The sequence below is a fragment of the Rhynchophorus ferrugineus genome, unplaced genomic scaffold (genome assembly GCF_030347505.1).
Source record: "Rhynchophorus ferrugineus isolate W39M unplaced genomic scaffold, kcgeb_rfMv2 rfM7, whole genome shotgun sequence".
Classification (NCBI taxonomy): domain Eukaryota; kingdom Metazoa; phylum Arthropoda; class Insecta; order Coleoptera; family Curculionidae; genus Rhynchophorus; species Rhynchophorus ferrugineus.
In genome coordinates, this window is record NW_027472586.1 from 12,815,515 (window position 1) to 12,834,519 (window position 19,005).

At 34.8% G+C, this 19,005-nt stretch overlaps 1 protein-coding gene across 16 annotated transcripts in view; it reads left to right on the plus strand.

The window, feature by feature from the left end:
* The window catches only part of heph (polypyrimidine tract-binding protein 1 heph), a 953,472-nt gene that overhangs the window by 918,307 nt on the left and 16,160 nt on the right, over positions 1–19,005 (plus strand). For 8 of the 16 annotated variants that reach the window (XM_076409822.1, XM_076409821.1, XM_076409830.1 and 5 more), the window contains one exon: positions 6,450–6,485. The exons of the other annotated variants lie outside the window; for them this stretch is intronic. In XM_076409822.1, the coding sequence (XP_076265937.1) occupies positions 6,450–6,485 (36 nt within the window). The remainder of the gene's footprint in view (positions 1–6,449; positions 6,486–19,005) is intronic. 16 annotated transcript variants of the gene reach the window in all.

The window sequence follows — 19,005 nt, forward strand, 5'->3', positions numbered from 1 at the left end:
GTAAAATGTCTTTGATACTATTGTATTCTATTGACAATTACGGTAAATATATTTCATCGGTAAAACACATGATTGTTGGTTTAGGCGTTTTGAATCTGGTTAAAATACAAACCTTCGTCAACATTTTTTTTTAAATTTATTAATATACGATTGCTAGTTGTTGCCGAATAACTTACAATATGTCTATACGGTGACTTAAAACTAAGGACTTATCTAAGAAGACTCATTAACCCTTACTTAGTCTTTAAAAAAAGTTGTCAAATGTATTGGCTCATTGGGCGCAAATCCAAGTTATCATTAGATAACAAGGTATTGCTGTATGAGTCTATACTCAAGCCCATTTGGACATATGGAATTCAACTATGGGGTACCGCTAGCAAATCTAATATATCCATCATTCAACGGTTCCAAAATAAGGTGTTGCGTGCCATTGTTGATGCTCCGTACTATATTTCAAATAAAGTGATACTACGCGATATTCCTCTAGAACCTATAACGAGTGTAATCCAACGTGTTTGTGTGAAGTACTTCGAAAGAGTGTCAGTGCATTCCAATGTACTCGCTAATCAGCTAAATATGCGACGTGATAGTGAAGTGCGTAGACTAAAATGTTTAACACCACCTGATCTGATTACTGGACATATGTAGAGTTTAGAATAAGCATTAGAATAAGACTAATTAATTAAGATAATATTTTATACAGAAGATTGCTTAATGAAGTGATTTTCTACATGCCATGTATATATAATATAAACAGAAGAAATACTTATAGCCAATAGGGCAGATTGTGGACTCACGAAGAGTAATAAAAAAAAAATGTTGGGTACATCCACAATACTTCTCACAAGTTTATTCTGAAATACTTGTATTATGCTTATGTTAATTCTTGTAGAACAACCCCATAACTGAATTCTATAGGTCCAAATACGTTTTATTATTTGCTTGTACAGCAGCAACTTATTGTGTACGGATAATTTAGATTTTCTTCCAAACCAATACATTTTTCCATTTATTTCCAATTTTTTTATTTTCTTGTTGATATGCTGCAAAAAAAAATATATTATAAACCTAAAAAAATACCTAAATATTATAATCAAGTATAGACTAAATTTGGAGTTTCAAATAATACAATCATATTAAGTCAATTTTTCTAGGCATAATCAACTTCGTTCATTGGCTGATTTATTTAAATAATCGCCCAATATTAGTCTCAGTTTACACCGTTTCTCTCGCTCCAAAATATGTTCCTCCAAATCAGAGATATTAACTAATAACATGTGACAAAGCAGATATACACATTGGGCAAGAATTTTAAGAAGAATGTAGGCTAACTAAATAATTGTATTGTAAGTGTACTTGAGCTCAACTATGACCCCCATCATTTAAATATAGTCTTGAACCTCCCTCGTCCTTGAAGTCAAAATTTTAGCATCATTACATTTCTATGTAATACCATTCTGGCTGTGCTTGAAAAATCAGCATTTATTTATGCGTATGCTTGTTATCTAGCTTTAATTGTTATGGAGACTTATGCTGTCAACAACTCCTGCAATTACTGGACTTCTTATATACTGCCTTAACATTGCTATTTGGTCTGATTAAATTGACCAACTGATATTTTGAAACTTTCGCTGTGTTTTTTTTTAATATTTTTTAACAATGTACTATGGAACTTGTTTCCTTCTATAGAGCTCAATTTTAATAACCCGAATCTGTCAACTATCAAACTGTTTCTTTGAAATCAAAACATTATCGTATTATCTTCCTACCGTTTTATTTAGTTAACCTACTTTAATTTTACTTAAATTCCTTTTGGATGCCTGAAGAAGGTAACTTGTGCTATCTTGGTAATTTCGCCTATATAGTATTAAGGATTCTGGCTTATAAGCCCTTTGTCGGATGACTCTTCTTATACATTTCCTTTTATAAATACTATTAAAATTAACCAAATTATTTAATAATTTGTCATCTAATTTTTAGAAGCACAGGTTGCTTTAATTTTTGTTATTTTAAATATTTTAAAAATGTTATGATTACATTACATATTATTTAGTGTTTTTTTAATAATAGACAACAAAAGGCAATAATAGACAACAAGACAACAAAAATCAGAACATGAAATAATATATCTCCCCGAAGTAAGAGATTTGATAAAAGATTTTTGATCACTTTTATGTTACATAATGACAGAAACCTAATATGATTTAAGAGGTGGCCAAGTTCTTAAGAAGAATGAGCGAAATGCGAAAGCACGTTAGACCAGGTCCTAGCAGTAATCCAACGCTATCGAAACAGATGTTTTCGATTCATTTGCAATGCTTATCGTTACGTAATCAATGAAGAACTGCACGATGACCTCGAAATAAAATGGATATACGAAGTAATCCAAGGCTTCTCCGTAAGTTTAGTTTTATTTTAATTTGTAAAATGCGTGTGAATCAGTCCAAACACAACAGAACAGTAGTAATAAATGAGATTGTAAATTAAAACTATTTGTAAAGTTTATCTAATGTACGATGCAATAAGAAAAATTCTAATTAATCAATAAATCGCAATTTTTTTGGGGACACGTCAAAACCTCATTAGTCTTGTTTTTTTTTAGGACAAGAGGCACGTATATTAAAATAATTTCGCTGTCCCTGGTCAAGGCCAATCGGCTTCGTATTAATCCTTGCGACAAATGACGCTTCTGATTGCTAGGTGGCCGATGAAAGCGACGGCATAAAATCGATACGGACATTATGGACCGATAGAGGAATAAATACAATTACCTCCCGATCGCAAATCGAAAACCAAAACATTGATTAGCATATTTAATCATGTGCGGGTCTCAGTAATGGAGAATTGAATTAACCCGGCGTGCCAGAAAGGGCAGCACCAAAGCCGGACCTTTTATTGGCCGTTACCGCTTCCACCACCCAACCTCCCGCCGCGCCGCCGCCTCTTTTTTTGGAAATCGGACGCTCCATTAATTATCGGGACTTATTACGATTGTTTCGATAACGGCGATAACAATGGCCGTCGAATGGAAATCCCGCTTTTATGTATCCGCATTCTGGTTAATGCGCGTTTAACATGATAATCTGGAACGTACTGGCTGCATTTAATCCTGTACAAGAGATGCAATTTGGTAGACGAATGAATTTTACGAAATACGAACGGGCGTAAATATCGAAAAAAATGTTTGCATTTGTATAGCTGCTGTGCTGTCGAGTTTTTAGAATTAACCCTAATCTCGATGCAACAGCAATTTGTTTCCATTAGAGCTTCGATATTAGATTGTATGTAGTCTGATTAGAGACGTCTATAGGCCAGGTCAACTGAAAAGTCCCCTGCCTGACACATAGATGGCGCTACTAGAATTAAGTCCATGTGTTTTTTAATTAGCCCTAACCCTCAAAAGATACGTGTATAAATTTGATAGCTGTCGGATCATTAGTTTGTGAATTAAAGCATTTTGAATGAAGCAACTTTTGTTATTGTGAAGAAAATGTATAAAATGGAATTTCGCGTGTTGATAAAATATTGGCTTGATGCCGAGTTTCCGGACACTGCCCCAGGAAAATCAATCATGAAGGATTGATATGCTAACTTTAGACGTGATGAAATGAGCACCGAAGACGGTGAGCGCAGTAGACGCCCAAAAGAGGGTGTTACCGACGAAAACATTTAAAAAATCCACAAAATCATTTTGAATGACCGTAAATTGAAGTTGAATGAAATAGCAGACACTCTAAATATATCAACTGAACATGTACATCATATCATTCACGAATATTTGGGTCTGAGAAAGTTCTGTGCAAAGTGCGTGCCGCGCGAGCTCACTTTTGACCAAAAACAACGACGAGTTGATGATCAAGCGTAATAAACTTGAGTTTTTGCGTCGATATGTAACAATGGATGAAGCATATCTCCATTATTTCACTCTGAAGTTCAAGTGACAGTCATCCGAGTGGACTGCACACGATGAACCCGCTCCAAAGCATGGGAAACGCAACAGTCGGCTGGCAGGGTTGGCGTCTGTATTTTGGGATACGCATGGAATAATTTTCATTGACTACCTTGAAGGACCATCATCAGCGACTATTACATAGCGTTATTTGACCGTTTGATGAACGAAATCGCCGAAAAACGGCCGCATTTGAAGAAAGTGCTGCTTCACCAAGACAATGCACCGTGTCACAAGTCAGTGAAAACGATGGAAAAAATTCATGAATTGGGTTTCGAATTGCTTCCTCATCTACCATACTTTCCAGATCTGGATTTCCTGTTCTCAGAACTCAAAATAATGCTCGCTGGGAAGCATTTTGGTCGAATGAATAAGTGATTGCCGAAACTGAGGCTTATTTTGATGTAAAAAATAAATCGTACTACAAAAATGGTATCAAAATGTTAGAGGGTCGCTATAATCAGTGTATCACTCTTGAAGGGAATTATGTTGAATAAAAAAACTCATTTTGCCAAAACAATGTGTTTTACTATGGTAGGACGGGGACTTTTTAATTGACTTGTTATACTTGTCTAATTATGTTGACGTGCGGCGACTGTGCTGGCTGGCAAAGATGTTCTAATACTTGTCAAACCGACCTCAAACCTTTTTGCTTGAATATATTATTTAAAAACCCTATAGTTGGTTATTTTTTTACAACTAAAAGAAAACTGAAGAAACTATATAGATTTACGAACGATGTAAATGATATTATTTCACTAAATTGACGTCGTTCCGTTTGTCGAGCGCCCCGAGCCTTATGCTCTATCGTCTATCCATCCATCCCCAGGTGGATCCGCCGTCGTTCCTTTTTTCTCTTCCTCGCAACGACACCGCCGCCTCTCGAAACCCCAAAGGTCGCCTGGAGCGGTGTCTAATCACGGAAACCAAATATTTGAGGTTAAAATTGATAGTTGGCCAGGTTGTTTGGTTTCGGTGTGCGCGTTGAGTTGCCGCGAAATTATTTGGCCAGAATCGGCGCAGACACGACGAAGTTTTCTTCGCTTAATCATCGAAGCCAAATATTTGTCTTTGCTGTTTCTAACGTGTTAATTACTCCGACCAAGTTTCCGTGGAGAAGGGGCGACAACGGAACATTTAATCCGCCTCTTTTTGTTGTTTATAATTTGAAACAACTCAATATAAAAACCTACAAAAACCTAGAAACAACACCTTCGGATTATAACTGTCATAAAGGGAATTAAGGAATTCGGAACTAGACATGAGGAAACTCCACTCCCATTTAAACGCCGAAGTGCTATAATTTTTGGTGAAACAATGAAAAGTGCTACTAACTTAGCTAGATTCACTACTATTCACTCCGAATTCAATAAGGGAAGTAACCCCAGTAAGTAAAAAGCAGGTAAGTAAAACCTGCGTTAAACTCGATCGACCCAAAACCATGTTATTGAAGCGATTGCTTGATCTTAGGCAATAGCCAGAAATCGTGGATGAGATCAAGGGTTGTTTCTTATTGTAGATTTTCATTTCTAACAAATTTTCTTCTTGTTATTCGAAACATTTGGAAATTTGTTTGCTTAAAGCAATCATCCATACGTTGGTGTAGTATTCCGGGCTTTTATGCGTTTTTAGTTCTGAGAAGAACTTTCAATCTTTTGAAGACGTTTCGGTAGAAACTTATCTGCCGTCCCCAGGTTTTGCTTTCTTTTGTATACTTCTCATTATACGAGCTGAATTTAGTAATAATAATTAAATTTACACACGGACAGAAGAATTATATATATATATATATATATATATATATATATATATATATATATATATGCTACTATGCTACTAACTTAGCTAGATTCACTAAAGAGATAAATTAATAATTAATAAATCAAAAAAATGAATGTCTCCGAATTCGTAAGTAAAAAACAGGTAAGTAAAACCTGCGTTAAACTCGATCGACCCAAAACCATGTTATTGAAGCGATTGCTTGATCTTAGGCAATAGCCAGAAATCCATCGGAGCTAAATCAGGTGAATGGGGTAATTGAAAAATGACGTAAATTTAATTTTTGAAGAACAAAACGCATGGAAACGGTGCTGTGTGGGTAGACGAGATCAAGGGTTGTTTCATATTGTAGATTTTCATTTCTAACAAATTTTCCTTTTGTTATTCGAAACATTTGGAAATTTGTTTGCTTAGTGCAATTATCCATATGTTGGTGTCGTATTCCGGGCTTTTATCCATGTTTAGTTCTGAGAAGAACCTTCTATATTTTGAAGACGTTTCGGTAGAAACTTATCTGCCGTCTCCAGGTTTTGCTTTCTTTTGTATACTCCTCATTATACGAGCTGAATTTAATAATAATAATTAAGTTTACACACGGATATATATATATATATATATATATATATATATATATATATATATATATATATATATATAATATTTAATGCATTAGGATAATTAATCTATTATCGTTAGTTTTATAATGTTTTCTTTGTTTCAGGTAAGTTGGATCTTCTATCAGAGATCAGCTTCATTCGTAAGTAAAATGTTAAGGCTAAACGCCTAAGATAAAATTAACCTTCTACTTCTACTTCTGCCTTCTACTAAAGCTCTTAAAACAATCACCAATGTAACATTAGAAAATGTAGATAATCAGAAAAACGCGGTCGTCAGCCACACCAACGGCTTTCTCTGTCACACGTTACAAGTAATCAATTATATTTCTTGAGCATTTCTTTGTGTCAGTGATCCCAATAACCGAAACGCTATCCGTGAACTACTACCAACATTTACACATTTCATGAAGGCATATCAATATATCGCCGCTTCTAGAAAATCGTTCTACTTTCTGTCTAGTTCCTATTTTATTGTTTAACAATTTAATTTTTTCTTATTTCGTCTTTTCCCATTCCTGTTTCCTACAAATAATGTTGAGCATCGTCTAGTCATCTCGATCTATGTCTTCCACTTCCTCATAAATCGTTAGGACGACTCTCTAACACTTCGCTGCTTTGTTTTTTTTTTCTGATATTTTTATTAATCCCATTATCGCTGTTAATATTTTCCTTCGATTTGTTCTGTCTTTGTTTCTGCACTACATCTTATTATTGGGCTTATTAAAGTTTTATATATTCTTATTTTTATCTTCTTTTAAATAAATATTTTTTCACCTTTCACCAAATGTTCGTTTGCACAGAATACTTTATTTTTTTAAATTATTTTATGTAGTAATTATATCCATGTGTATACAGCGGTTTCAAAAATTCTTTTTAACATTTAAGAATCTGAGAGTTTGAGAGCTGAGCTGGCTTAAGAGCTTTGAAAATAGGTAAAAAATTTTTTTTATTCTATTCCAAAGTATTCACAGCGTGATACTAAGTCTACTAAGGATTGGTTAATTATGTTGTTTTTTGAGTACTCTCCTTTATGATATTTACATTTTTGGAATAGGGTTTTCAAAATAAATCCAGTTTTCATTACCAGTCACTATTCGATGCAGAAATAGTTTGCGATCGTACCTTTGAAGCAACATTTCAGAGACGATGACTTCCAGCGGCTTTTTCTTTTAATTATATAAGCAAAGTAATGCATGCTGCAAATGCACATTTTCAGGCATGAAACTTGACATTTTCAAAGAGGTTTAAATCTATGACGGTATTACTTTCGCAAAATATAACATCTATAGCTTTCAAGCTTGATGTCAGTAAAATAAAATATGTGTCAAATTATAACATTGCATAGTTAAGCCTAGCGGCATCTGTTAGCAAAACCGGTAATAACTTTCCAGTGTACCTAGTAATTAAAATATGTAACAATGTTATATAATACTATAAAGACTCTAAAATACCGTACATTCAGGAACATGTTCAATTAAAAGAACAAAAACGTACGTGTTAGTCGATGTTGATCGTACTTTTTAATAAATTAAGGTTATTGCTTAATGAATAGGAATAAGAAATAAAAAAGAAAAAAATTACTATGGTTCCTAGATGTTTGAACTTGTTGAGTTTCTTCTAAGTTGAGTCTGAGTCATAGTTTTAGCGCTTTTGGTATTAATTTAACCAGCTTTTGTTCCAGTATGTAATATCTTCTTTTAGCCATTATAACTATATCATCTGCATTATTACTCCAATAATTACCTCCTTCTCCTGATCTTACACAATAGATACAAGAAGAAATTGTTAACAAAGAAAATAAATCGAAATTTTACAAATTTCTTGGAGAGTAGTTCTCCCGTACGAATTCATGGCAATCCGACGCAAGGAAAAAAAAATAAAAGTATTTTACCTCCTCCTTAACGGGCGCCACTTCCCACCGTTTCTGTACCGACACGGGGAAGCAAACAAGACATGCACAAACAAAAGAGCCGTAAAAACAGAAAAACAGATCGAGGGGAAATCTGGATAAACGGCCCGGGGGGACCACGGAAATGTCAATCTGAAACAGAGCCCGTAAAACGCAGACGTTCCCGGCCACGTCGCCGTGGAAAACAGCCCCGGAACGTAGTAAAAGTGTCGGGGAGGATAGGCCAGATGTGCCGTTTGGGTTCGCGGAATGGACGGTTCGCCGTATCCCGGATCAATTAGTACGCATTCGTCGGGCGTAACAATCGTCTTCGGCGGTGATTTACGGTCGGTTCCGTTGTCCGGAGTGAGACGGGGGAGAGGGGGGGGAGGTTTCGTTGCCGTTAAGTTTCCCGCCTTCGATTCGGTTTTTAGGGATCAGGTACGTCGATTCGGCCCTACGTGTTTCTCCTGGACGTTCCATCACACGCGTGCTCTTCGATAATTGCCGTCGTAAAATAACAAAATCATTTCGGAGTGCCTACCGTATATTTACGACTATTTAAGCCACTACTAGTAATCGACGGTCGACCACAATCCATTAAGTTAATTCTGCTTCTTTCGTAAAAGGATTATAATCATTGCATATATTTTTTGAATTTATTTTATTATCTTAACAGGTCAATTGAAAAGTCCCCGGCCTGCCACATAGATGGCGCTACTAGAATTAAATCCATATGTTTTTTAGTTAGCCCTAACCCTCAAAAGATGCGTGTATAAATTTGATAGCTGTCGGACCATTAGATTGTCAATTATAGCATTTTGAGTGAAGCAAATTTTGTGGAAAGGTTATGGCCTCTGTATTTTGGGATGCGCATGGAATAATTTTCATTGACTATCTTCAAAAAGGAAGGAGCATCAACAGCGACTATTACATAGCGTTATTGGACCGTTTGAAGGACGAAATAGCCGAAAAACGACCGCATTTGAAGAAAAAGAAAGTGTTTCTTCACCAAGACAATGCACCGTGTCACAAGTCAGTGAAAACGATGGCAATCATCCATGAATTCAGCTTCGAATTTTTTCCTCATTCACCGTATACTCCAGACCTGACCCCCAGCGACTATTTCCTGTTCTCAGATCTCAAAAGAATGCTCGCTAGGAAGAAATTTTCATGGAATGAGGAAACTGAGGCCTATTTTGAAGCAAAGGACAGATCGTACTACAAAAATGGTATCGAAAAGTTGAACGGTCGCTATAATCAGTGTATCACCCTTGAAGGGAATTATGTTGAATAAGAAAACTAATTTTACCAAAAAAATTTGTTTTACTGTGGTAAGCCGGAGACTTTTCAATTGACCTGTTACCAGCACAGATCTGCAAAGAAACACTCCTAGAAGCTGTTTGGGTTTTCTGATATAAATTCTGTAAAGACGACATCTTTCTTGACAATTTGAGTAACTACGTTTTTACACTAAAATAAAAGAGAAGTGCCTGGAAATATATTATATCAAATAAAATATACGTTCACTGACACACACACTTTTTCTTTTTCTCAGTGAGACTTTTACTTATATATTAACTCTAATATTGTGCATAAACTCTTTTACGTCTCTATCAAGAAAACGGCAATTCGTATAGAAGCCATTTCCCATTCTTTTTAGATCATTCCTAAGCGCAACAAAAGCCATCCAACTGTTGATCCATCAACGATCGAATGAGCTAGATTTTGTCTAATAATAATTGCAAATAGTTGTCTTCTACCGAGCTTGAAACTTTAACAAACTCTTAATGCAATAAGACATTAATATCGACGGATACATTGTCACTCGTGCAGGACAGATGTCAAAAGAATCGAATTTAAGAATTTAATCTGTTAAGACTCATAGTAATTAAAATTACAGCCAATAGATGACACTGAAAATTCAATTTAAGTTAAAGTTACTGTAGTCCTTCCAATGAATGTTTATTGCAATGATAGTGAGGAAGACATAATACTTTGTGGTCATAACGTTCAGCAATCTGATCTACCATGTATCTTTTCTTAAATATTTAAAAAAGTAAAATACATAAAACGCAATTAAATATTTCATTTATATTTACCGAATAATAATTTGAAATAGTTTCTTCAAAACTTATTTTATGTACTTTTAGCAATTTCTTAATTGCAGCCTTCGTTGATGCACTTGTTGGGATCTTCTCCATCAGTGTACTATGATATAGTGCATTGTCCATAACAACAACAGATGCTTCCTCCAATTTCTTTAAAAGCTGATTTTCAAACCACTGCAAAAATAAGTTCCGGTTCATTTCTCCATGGTAGTCACCCTTGGACTTAGAGGAAAACTCTAATTCTTCACCAGGAATTAAACCATTTCTAGCAGGAAGAACTATATGTCTGCAATGAATTATTAATAAATGTTATGACTAATAAAGCCTAATCGATAGTTATTCCCATGTTTACCTTTTCCATCAACTTTTGTGTTCTTTACAATATATTTATTTTATCTTGCCACGAGCGCCCCAATGTACCATTCTGAAATATGTATATCTCATTTAAATAAATAAATTAATATAATAATTCTTCCTTGATTTTGTTGTATGTTTTTAAAGCAATTTTTAAAGCAAGCAATGTCTGGATGTTCCATTAAACCCCTTCGTGGATTTTCTTTACACCTCTTAAATCCTATATTACCAAACAGTGAATGAGGGGATGCTCATACACTGTTGGGATGTACCCTTAAGTTGCTGCATATATTTTAGCTTTTTATGAATACTTTGCAGACTAACAATTTTCTCTGAAATAAATGTATTAAGTTATGTTTCGATTGAAAAAACTACTTACTGTTTTTATACATTTCGTATATTTGATCTCTGATGCAACTAACATCATGTTGATCTTGATTCGTCACCTGTTTCGCATAAAGATGGTTTCTTTTTTGGAGAATTTAAGTGATTTCTACCAAATCTTCCACCAAAGAAAGTGATACAACTACAGAGACAGAGCAATCTGTAACAGATGAAACAGGTATGTTAAACGATGACACCACAGCAACCAGTAAGAACTGTAAATATAAATAAATCTATGACAAGTGAAACAAATACATTGCCATGGAACAATTCAGAAACCAGCAAGCTTATTTCTACTAAACCTTTTACCAAAGAATATGGAACAACTACAGACATAGATAAATCTGTAACAAGTGAAACAAGTATATTGCCAGATGACATTACAGAAAACAGCAAGTTTATTTCCGCTAAATCTTCTACCAGAGAAGATGAAACAACTACCAGGATAGACAAATCTATAACAGATGAAACAAGTTTGTTATACGATGACACTACAACAACCAGAAAGCTGATTTCCACCAAATCTACGAAAAAAAGATGGAACAACTACAGAGATAGACAAATGAGGCTTAAGTTCATCAAAATAGACTTATTTATTATATTGTTTTTTATTTTTTGAGATATTTTAGTGAGCATGTCCGTCAGTGCAGCTACAACGAGCATAGAAAATATTTTCAAAAAAACCGCGGAGATTTGAAATTAATTAAAACAAACCATTAAAACAACTTTTGCCGATTTACGGCCCTTAATTGTAATATTTTGAAGAATTTTGCAGGTGTTTGATAAGCGGACGGCTTTTGCAGGATCATTCGGTTACGTATTCAAACTTGTCAAACAGCATTCTATCTCTTTTTAAATAGAATAAAATGAGAAGGAAAATAATGTCTGCACATATTGTTGACGTGCGTCACTACTGTTTTGAATAGACTGTAGTGATTAGAACTAGAGAGACTAAAAAATGAACCCCGTAACTTTAGTAAATTATTAACCCTTTAAGTAAATAACCACCAACTATCTGATTAGTGCCAAATAAAGGGGCTATTTTTGGCTTCTGTTTGCAACGTAATGTTCCCCGGGTAATTAGCAAAGTGGAGTGCATCAACAGCAATACACAAAAGAAATCCCCCCCGTCTCCGACTTAATTAAATCTAGTTCGTCCGCCGGCAGGGTAGGCGGCACTTTGTGAACGGCGTCGTCATCATCTTTTTCCACGTGATACGCTCGAAGGCGCTCCGTGCCGGCCACGTCACGGATCTCCGTCCGGTCTCCGCGTTAATTATTCATGGTTGACGTTACTTTTGAACTATTTCCAGCGTTATTTACTTTACATTACCGGTCCGCAGGAAACGGGCGGGCTTTTCGCAGTCGATGCGCTTTCACAATTTGCGTGGCGACGACGTACCTTTTGTTAGCGACGGCTGTTGTCCGGGAATTAAGGTTATTTATTAGGATGATTCGTTTATCCCTAGACGTTTTATATCCTTTAACTAATAGATATAGTCATTAAAATATACTGATGATTCCTCCGTCAGTTCCTTAAATATGTTTGCAAACTTTTTTTGCAATTTTTTTGAAGTGTCATTTCTACCAACGAAGGTTCATCCGGACTGTACCGACTGGGCAGTGACCAACTTAGGGGTCATCCCAGAAGACATCCAATCTTACCCAGCCTGGTTACTGGCGGGACTGGGATGGTTATTTTTCGTCGGATTTTCCATTGGTGCCGAAAGACATTTACAATTACAACCACAAAAGTAAGTACATCCATGCCCCAGCGGTATTCGAACCCGCGACTATCGCAAAAGTAGAACGACCGTTCTGTCGCTCTGCTCACTGCGCCAACGAAACCGACTGTAGCAATTTAAACTATACATTTTCAGTGTTGTACCGAACTTTATGTTGAAGCTGTTTAAGAGTGCTGAGAATTGAAACCATTAATTTCTTTTTGGTAATGCTATTGAATTAACCAACTGATAATTTTCCTTTGCACCGACTTGAAACTATAGTCTTGGCAATAAAACAGCCAATACACGCCATAGTTGACGTTAAATATCCTGCCGAATGGGTCAAATTGCTATATTTCGATATCGAACAGCATCGATATCTTCAATATACATATTGTTTATAACCACTAGGAATAACGGACGTTAATATTAATATATACAAATTTAACATATCCTACCAAAAAGTGTGTGATAACTATAGTCCTTTCAATAAAACAGCCAATGCACGTCCAGGATGGCGTCGAATATACTGACAAATGTAGTTTATAACAATTTAAAATTCGCGTCAAAGTCGGAGCGGATTTTCTCATTTTATAATCTTCATCTTATCATTTCATGCTTCTCATTTTACCCTCGTTAAAAAAAGACTGAAGAACCTGTAACCGAATCAGCCTATACAATTCTATTTGCATTTAAAGCATTAGTAATAATAACTAGAGGACACAAACCGGCAAAAAGGTTAACGCCTAAGTTAATGTGGCAACATTGCGACGTGTTGAGACCATAAATTCTGATGACGTGCGTTGGTTATTTTATTGGATAGACTATAGTTACATTTTACATTATATGAGCTCTAAAAGTTACCCTATCCTAGTAATTTCGTTGATATTGTCACATCTAGAATATATTATAATTTTTATTCGTATTTTAATTTTAGTTACATTTTTCGAAATATACTGTATCAACAGATACTTACCACTACTGGGATCGTACAGTTTATCGTCTCGGCTTTGCCATGACTTCTTCAATTACCAATAAAAAGAACTAATATTTTATTATTTTTCCTGAATTTTGTCATATTATCATAAGTATATAGAAGAAAATAATAATTAAGTGAAAGCATAACCATATAATTAGTAAATAATAAATATCAACATCTTGTCCACTTCCCTGCACTCTATAATATGCTATGAGTAGACTAAATAAAGAAAAATTTAAAACAAGAAAGAGAAAAATATGTGATCGATCTTTGATAGCTTCAGAGTATGCGAAAAAGTCGTAGTTAACCATGGACAACACTTCAAACGAAACACGTTCAAAGTTATAAAGCAGTTCCAAAGCAGAAAAAACCTTAGATCTTGTTAATGTACCCTATATAATAATAATTCACATTATATATTATACAATTTAATATGCAGCAGTCAGATATGCACTCTCCCGCTCACCGATCACGCTCCGAAATACCCGTCGCCATCCGTCACGAATTAAAAAACACACCGATTAATATTTGACGTCCGGCCCAGCGTATAAATAGCGCCTTGAAAGCTAAAACTCGGACGTTTTGATAATTCGGAAGCGTGCTCGTTGCTATTCCGGCCAAATTGGAACTCTGGAATATTGCCAATATCACGGTATCGGCCGAGTTATGTATTTATTACATCCTCTCTTGGCGCCACCCGCTCCACCTCTCTCACTCTCTCTCAGTAGGTGGAAACCGTTATTTATTCAACTACTCGGTTCCATATATCGCGAACTTCTGCCGGCAACGCCGCCGAGATGCCGAAATATGCAACTACACCAAATATTGATAAGAAACACCTACTTGTAATTTATTGAAATACGAACATATGATTTAATATCAATTGCGAATATTAATTTAAAACTTTGCCTTTTAAGTGTATATCGAAAGTATATATGTACCGATATTTAGAGAAGAAGCGCATAGCGCATATATATGTATATATAAATAAAATAAAAAGCGCCCATAGGTAGGCAACCATCCATACTGCTGTCAAGTCGACCCCTACCAACGCCTACTTTACACGGTACGTTCGTACGCATACAACGAGGCGGTGCTGCCAGCTCTACCTTTTAAACAGTATATTCATTGTTTTTATCTGACGTACATATCATTTTCTCGGGTACTTTTTTAAATCTACAAGAGATTTCACAGAAAAATACAAGAAATGTAATATCATAAAATCGATGCTGCTATGGTTTAATTAACGGTTTTTAATATTATCAAGCAATATTGCTTAAACTTTTGTGTTACTTTTGATTATTTAATTTGTTGTTTGGCAATGATTCAGTGCAAATTTTGTTGAGATAAATATGATGTTTTATTCTTTCAACATTGTATCGGTTATTATTTTAGTTAATTACTGTACAAATATAATTATTACATGTATAATAATTTTCACAATCTTGTTGATATTTTCACGGTTATTAGGGTTTGATACAAAATTTAGCTTTCATAATTTTCAACACTGAAAGCATTTTTATTGTCGTTAACTTACACTGAAAAGTAGATTTTTTTCGACAATATCATGAAATTAAAAAAGGACGTTGCTTGTTATCGCCAGCCCATCTATACGAATGTAGCCCGAATTGGCAAAATATCCATGATATTCTACGTATAGTAATTTGTGTTACAAGTAACACCTTTATCTTTCTAAAACATTACTTTTAGGTCTGTCTTTATAGTGTCATTATTTGTTTCGTTAAAACATATTTTTTAATTTCGTCAATATTCCTTTCAATATATATCTTTCAGAGAATAGACATTAAAAGTGTGACCTTATAAAAGGAACATTTGTTTTTGAAAATTCAACAACCTAATGAACGATTTGATTGATGATTCATGAGTCCATTAATGATTTCAAACAGTAATGAGTGAAATTGAGTGCATTTTATTATTTAAAATACCAAATTTTGGTTAAAAGCCTGATAATTTATATTAATTAATATATGTATGATATTATTTTAATGGTATAAATGTAAATAGTTTTTAAAAAGAAACTATGTTTGGGACGATATTCTTATCCCAAATTCAAGAGGATCTTCAAGAGTGGCAGGAGCAACATAAGACAGAGCGTTGTCATGCCTGGTACTTGTCCAGTAAGATCAAGTTTTTTAATTGTAATTACATGCTTTTCTTACAAAACACGACCTGGTCAGCAAGAATACTACAAATATAAAAGTTAATAGCACTTTTCAGTGTTTTTACTACACAAGATCACACGGTTTGGTTCTCTTCAGTATGCATAGCAGTTCTGTGTTATCTGGACGTTTTATATCCTTAACTAATAGATATAATCATTAAAATATACTGATAATTCCTCCGTCAGTTCCTTACATATGTTTGCAAACATTTTTAGATTTTTTTAAAACTATTTTGAAGTCTCATTTCTACCAACGAAGATATATCATATTCCGGAAGACATCCAGTTTTACCCAGCCTGGTTACTGGCGTGACTAGGATTGTTATTTCTTGTTTCACTTTTCAGTGTTTTTACTACACAAGATCACACGGTTTGGTTCTCTTCAGTATGCATAGCAGTTCTGTGTTATATATCCTTAACTAATAGATATAATCATTAAAATATACTGATAATTCCTCCGTCAGTTCCTTACATATGTTTGCAAACATTTTTAGATTTTTTTAAAACTATTTTGAAGTCTCATTTCTACCAACGAAGATATATCCGGACTGTACCGACTTAGGGGTCATTCCGGAAGACATCCGGTCTTACCCAGCCTGGTTACTGGCGTGACTGGGATTGTTATTTCTTGTTTCACTTTTCAGTGTTTTTACTACACAAGATCACACGGTTTGGTTCTCTTCAGTATGCGTAGCAGTTCTGTGTTATCTAATTGAAGCAGTTCGGTGTTAACACGGGAGTGGAATTTTTCGTCGTGTATTGTTGCGATTCTCTTAATTTCCTCTATAATAGTTGGAATCTAAAGGTTTCGGTGTAAATAATTCTTCCAAAATGTATCCAGAACACTTCTCAAGATTTTATTGTGAAATACTTGTATTATGTTGATGCTACTTCTATTAGAACTTATACAGCAGCTACTTATGATGTACGGATAATTTAAATTTTCTTTTTGATATACTCCATCCAATAAAATGTTGCATCGAGACTAATCTTAAGGTTCTTTGTTACTAATGAATTCAATATGCACTGATTTACCTTCGTTGACTCTCCATGTCTGGGTCGACTTATTTATATCATTACTTGCATGTTTCAGTTTTCTCGTTGCTTCTTCGCTATTGTCCCCAATAGTAAGAGAGTCATCAACAAATGTAGTAACCATAGTAAAAAATTTTATTTGCGACATGTCACATGTATAGAGTAAATAAATAATAGGGCCAGAATATTACCTTGTGGTACAACACATTTTACATTTTTGTTTCTTCCATTGTCGAGTAATCCTCTTCTTGTTTAACTCTAATCATACTGGCTGATTAGTTTTTAGTTGATGAATATTGCTACGGTAACATTTTATAGTTTAGACATGACTGTCTTATGTTGCACTTTATCGAAGGCTTGCGTTACGTCCAAGAATATAGCCGAGCAAACTTAGTTCTCTTCGATATAATTAGGTATATATATATATATATATATATATATATATATACCAGATTAATTGTTGAATATAATTAGGTTTTTTCTTTCTATATATGATTGGTTTCAACCTTTTTAACGGGAGTTTGTCAAATACTTTGAATATCACTTTGAAATTTAAAAAAAAAATGTGAAATATGCCCGCTGGCAATAAGTATTTTTTTATAGCTTCCGTTATACAATATAAGTTTGCTGACATGTAGAAGATAGCTTCACTAAGTGATCTGTTGTACAAACTTATAATCTAAATCTTATTCTAGATATTAGATACGCTATAACTTATTTTAAAGTATTTCCTAACTTATTCTGGATTGTATTATTACTCTATGTATCTATTAATCAATTCTTATAGTAGAATGCGTTTGAGCCTACGCACTTCACTGTCATCGCGCACATTTAACTGTTTGGCGAGTGCATTGAGTTGTACTAACAGGCTTTCAGAGTACTTTGCACTAACACTCTGAATCACACCCGTTATGGGTTCTAAGGGGATATCATTTTATTCTGGAACCTTTTAAGGAACTCTATTTTTGGTTTGCAAGTAGTATCCCACAGTTCATTTCTATATGTCCAAATTGGCTTAACTATTGACTTATACAAAAAAAACCTTGTGATCTATGGATAACAATGAAATCAGTTCTCTTACCTTTCAACAATTATCCGGTTATCATGGTGTTTTTTAATTTTTATAATTTTGGAGACTTCTTTTGGTGTTACAACAACCTGGTCTGATTAAGCTCTAAGAAAAATCGATACGAATTAAATATATTTCAATCCCGAACTTTCGAACTGTATTTCGTGTCGCCTTTCCTTTTGAATCCGTACAATCTCAAGACATGAACGCGAGCATTCACTTGACACGGACGACAGAAACAAACAAACGGCTCGTCATTTTTAACCCGAAACAAAGGACGGAGATTATTATGTTATACGCTACAATTACGTCCCGAAAATATAAAGCGGTTTTTAGTGGAGCGACGATAAACGTGACCGTGAAAAATATCTGGTCGAGGCCGAGCGCGCAGCAAACCGAAAACATAACGAGATTAAGCAAATCTCAATATAAAAAGCTTACGGCTGAAATACGAGCTAAGCCCCGGGAAAAATCCCCCGTCCATCCTTCCCGTCCTAAGCCGCGCTGAGCCACGGACATCGGCCGAGAGCTCCGGATTTTTTGCCGTCGGATCGGGAGTGAAGAAAAGTCGTGACGAGTTTTAATCTTGGCGTCCAATTAATGGACTTGCGACCGTGCCGTGGACCTTTCGTTATTCGATCATTTATGTGTGTAAGTGTTGATAGAAACAATCTTTTTATTGTAAAGCTAAGTTTAAACTCACGACGTAAAATACAAAATTATATTTAAGTAAAACAATTTAAAACAATTTAACTGTAAAAACCGAGATCGAAATAAATGATATAACAGCTACTAAGCGTGAGTGATCTTGATGTCGAGGTGGTCGAGTAATTATCACTCGAAATACAATAAAACAAAATGAAAACGTACCAGAGCAGCCAACTGTCAATGACAGTGGTGAAATTAAAAATACACATGAAATAACATAATGGTA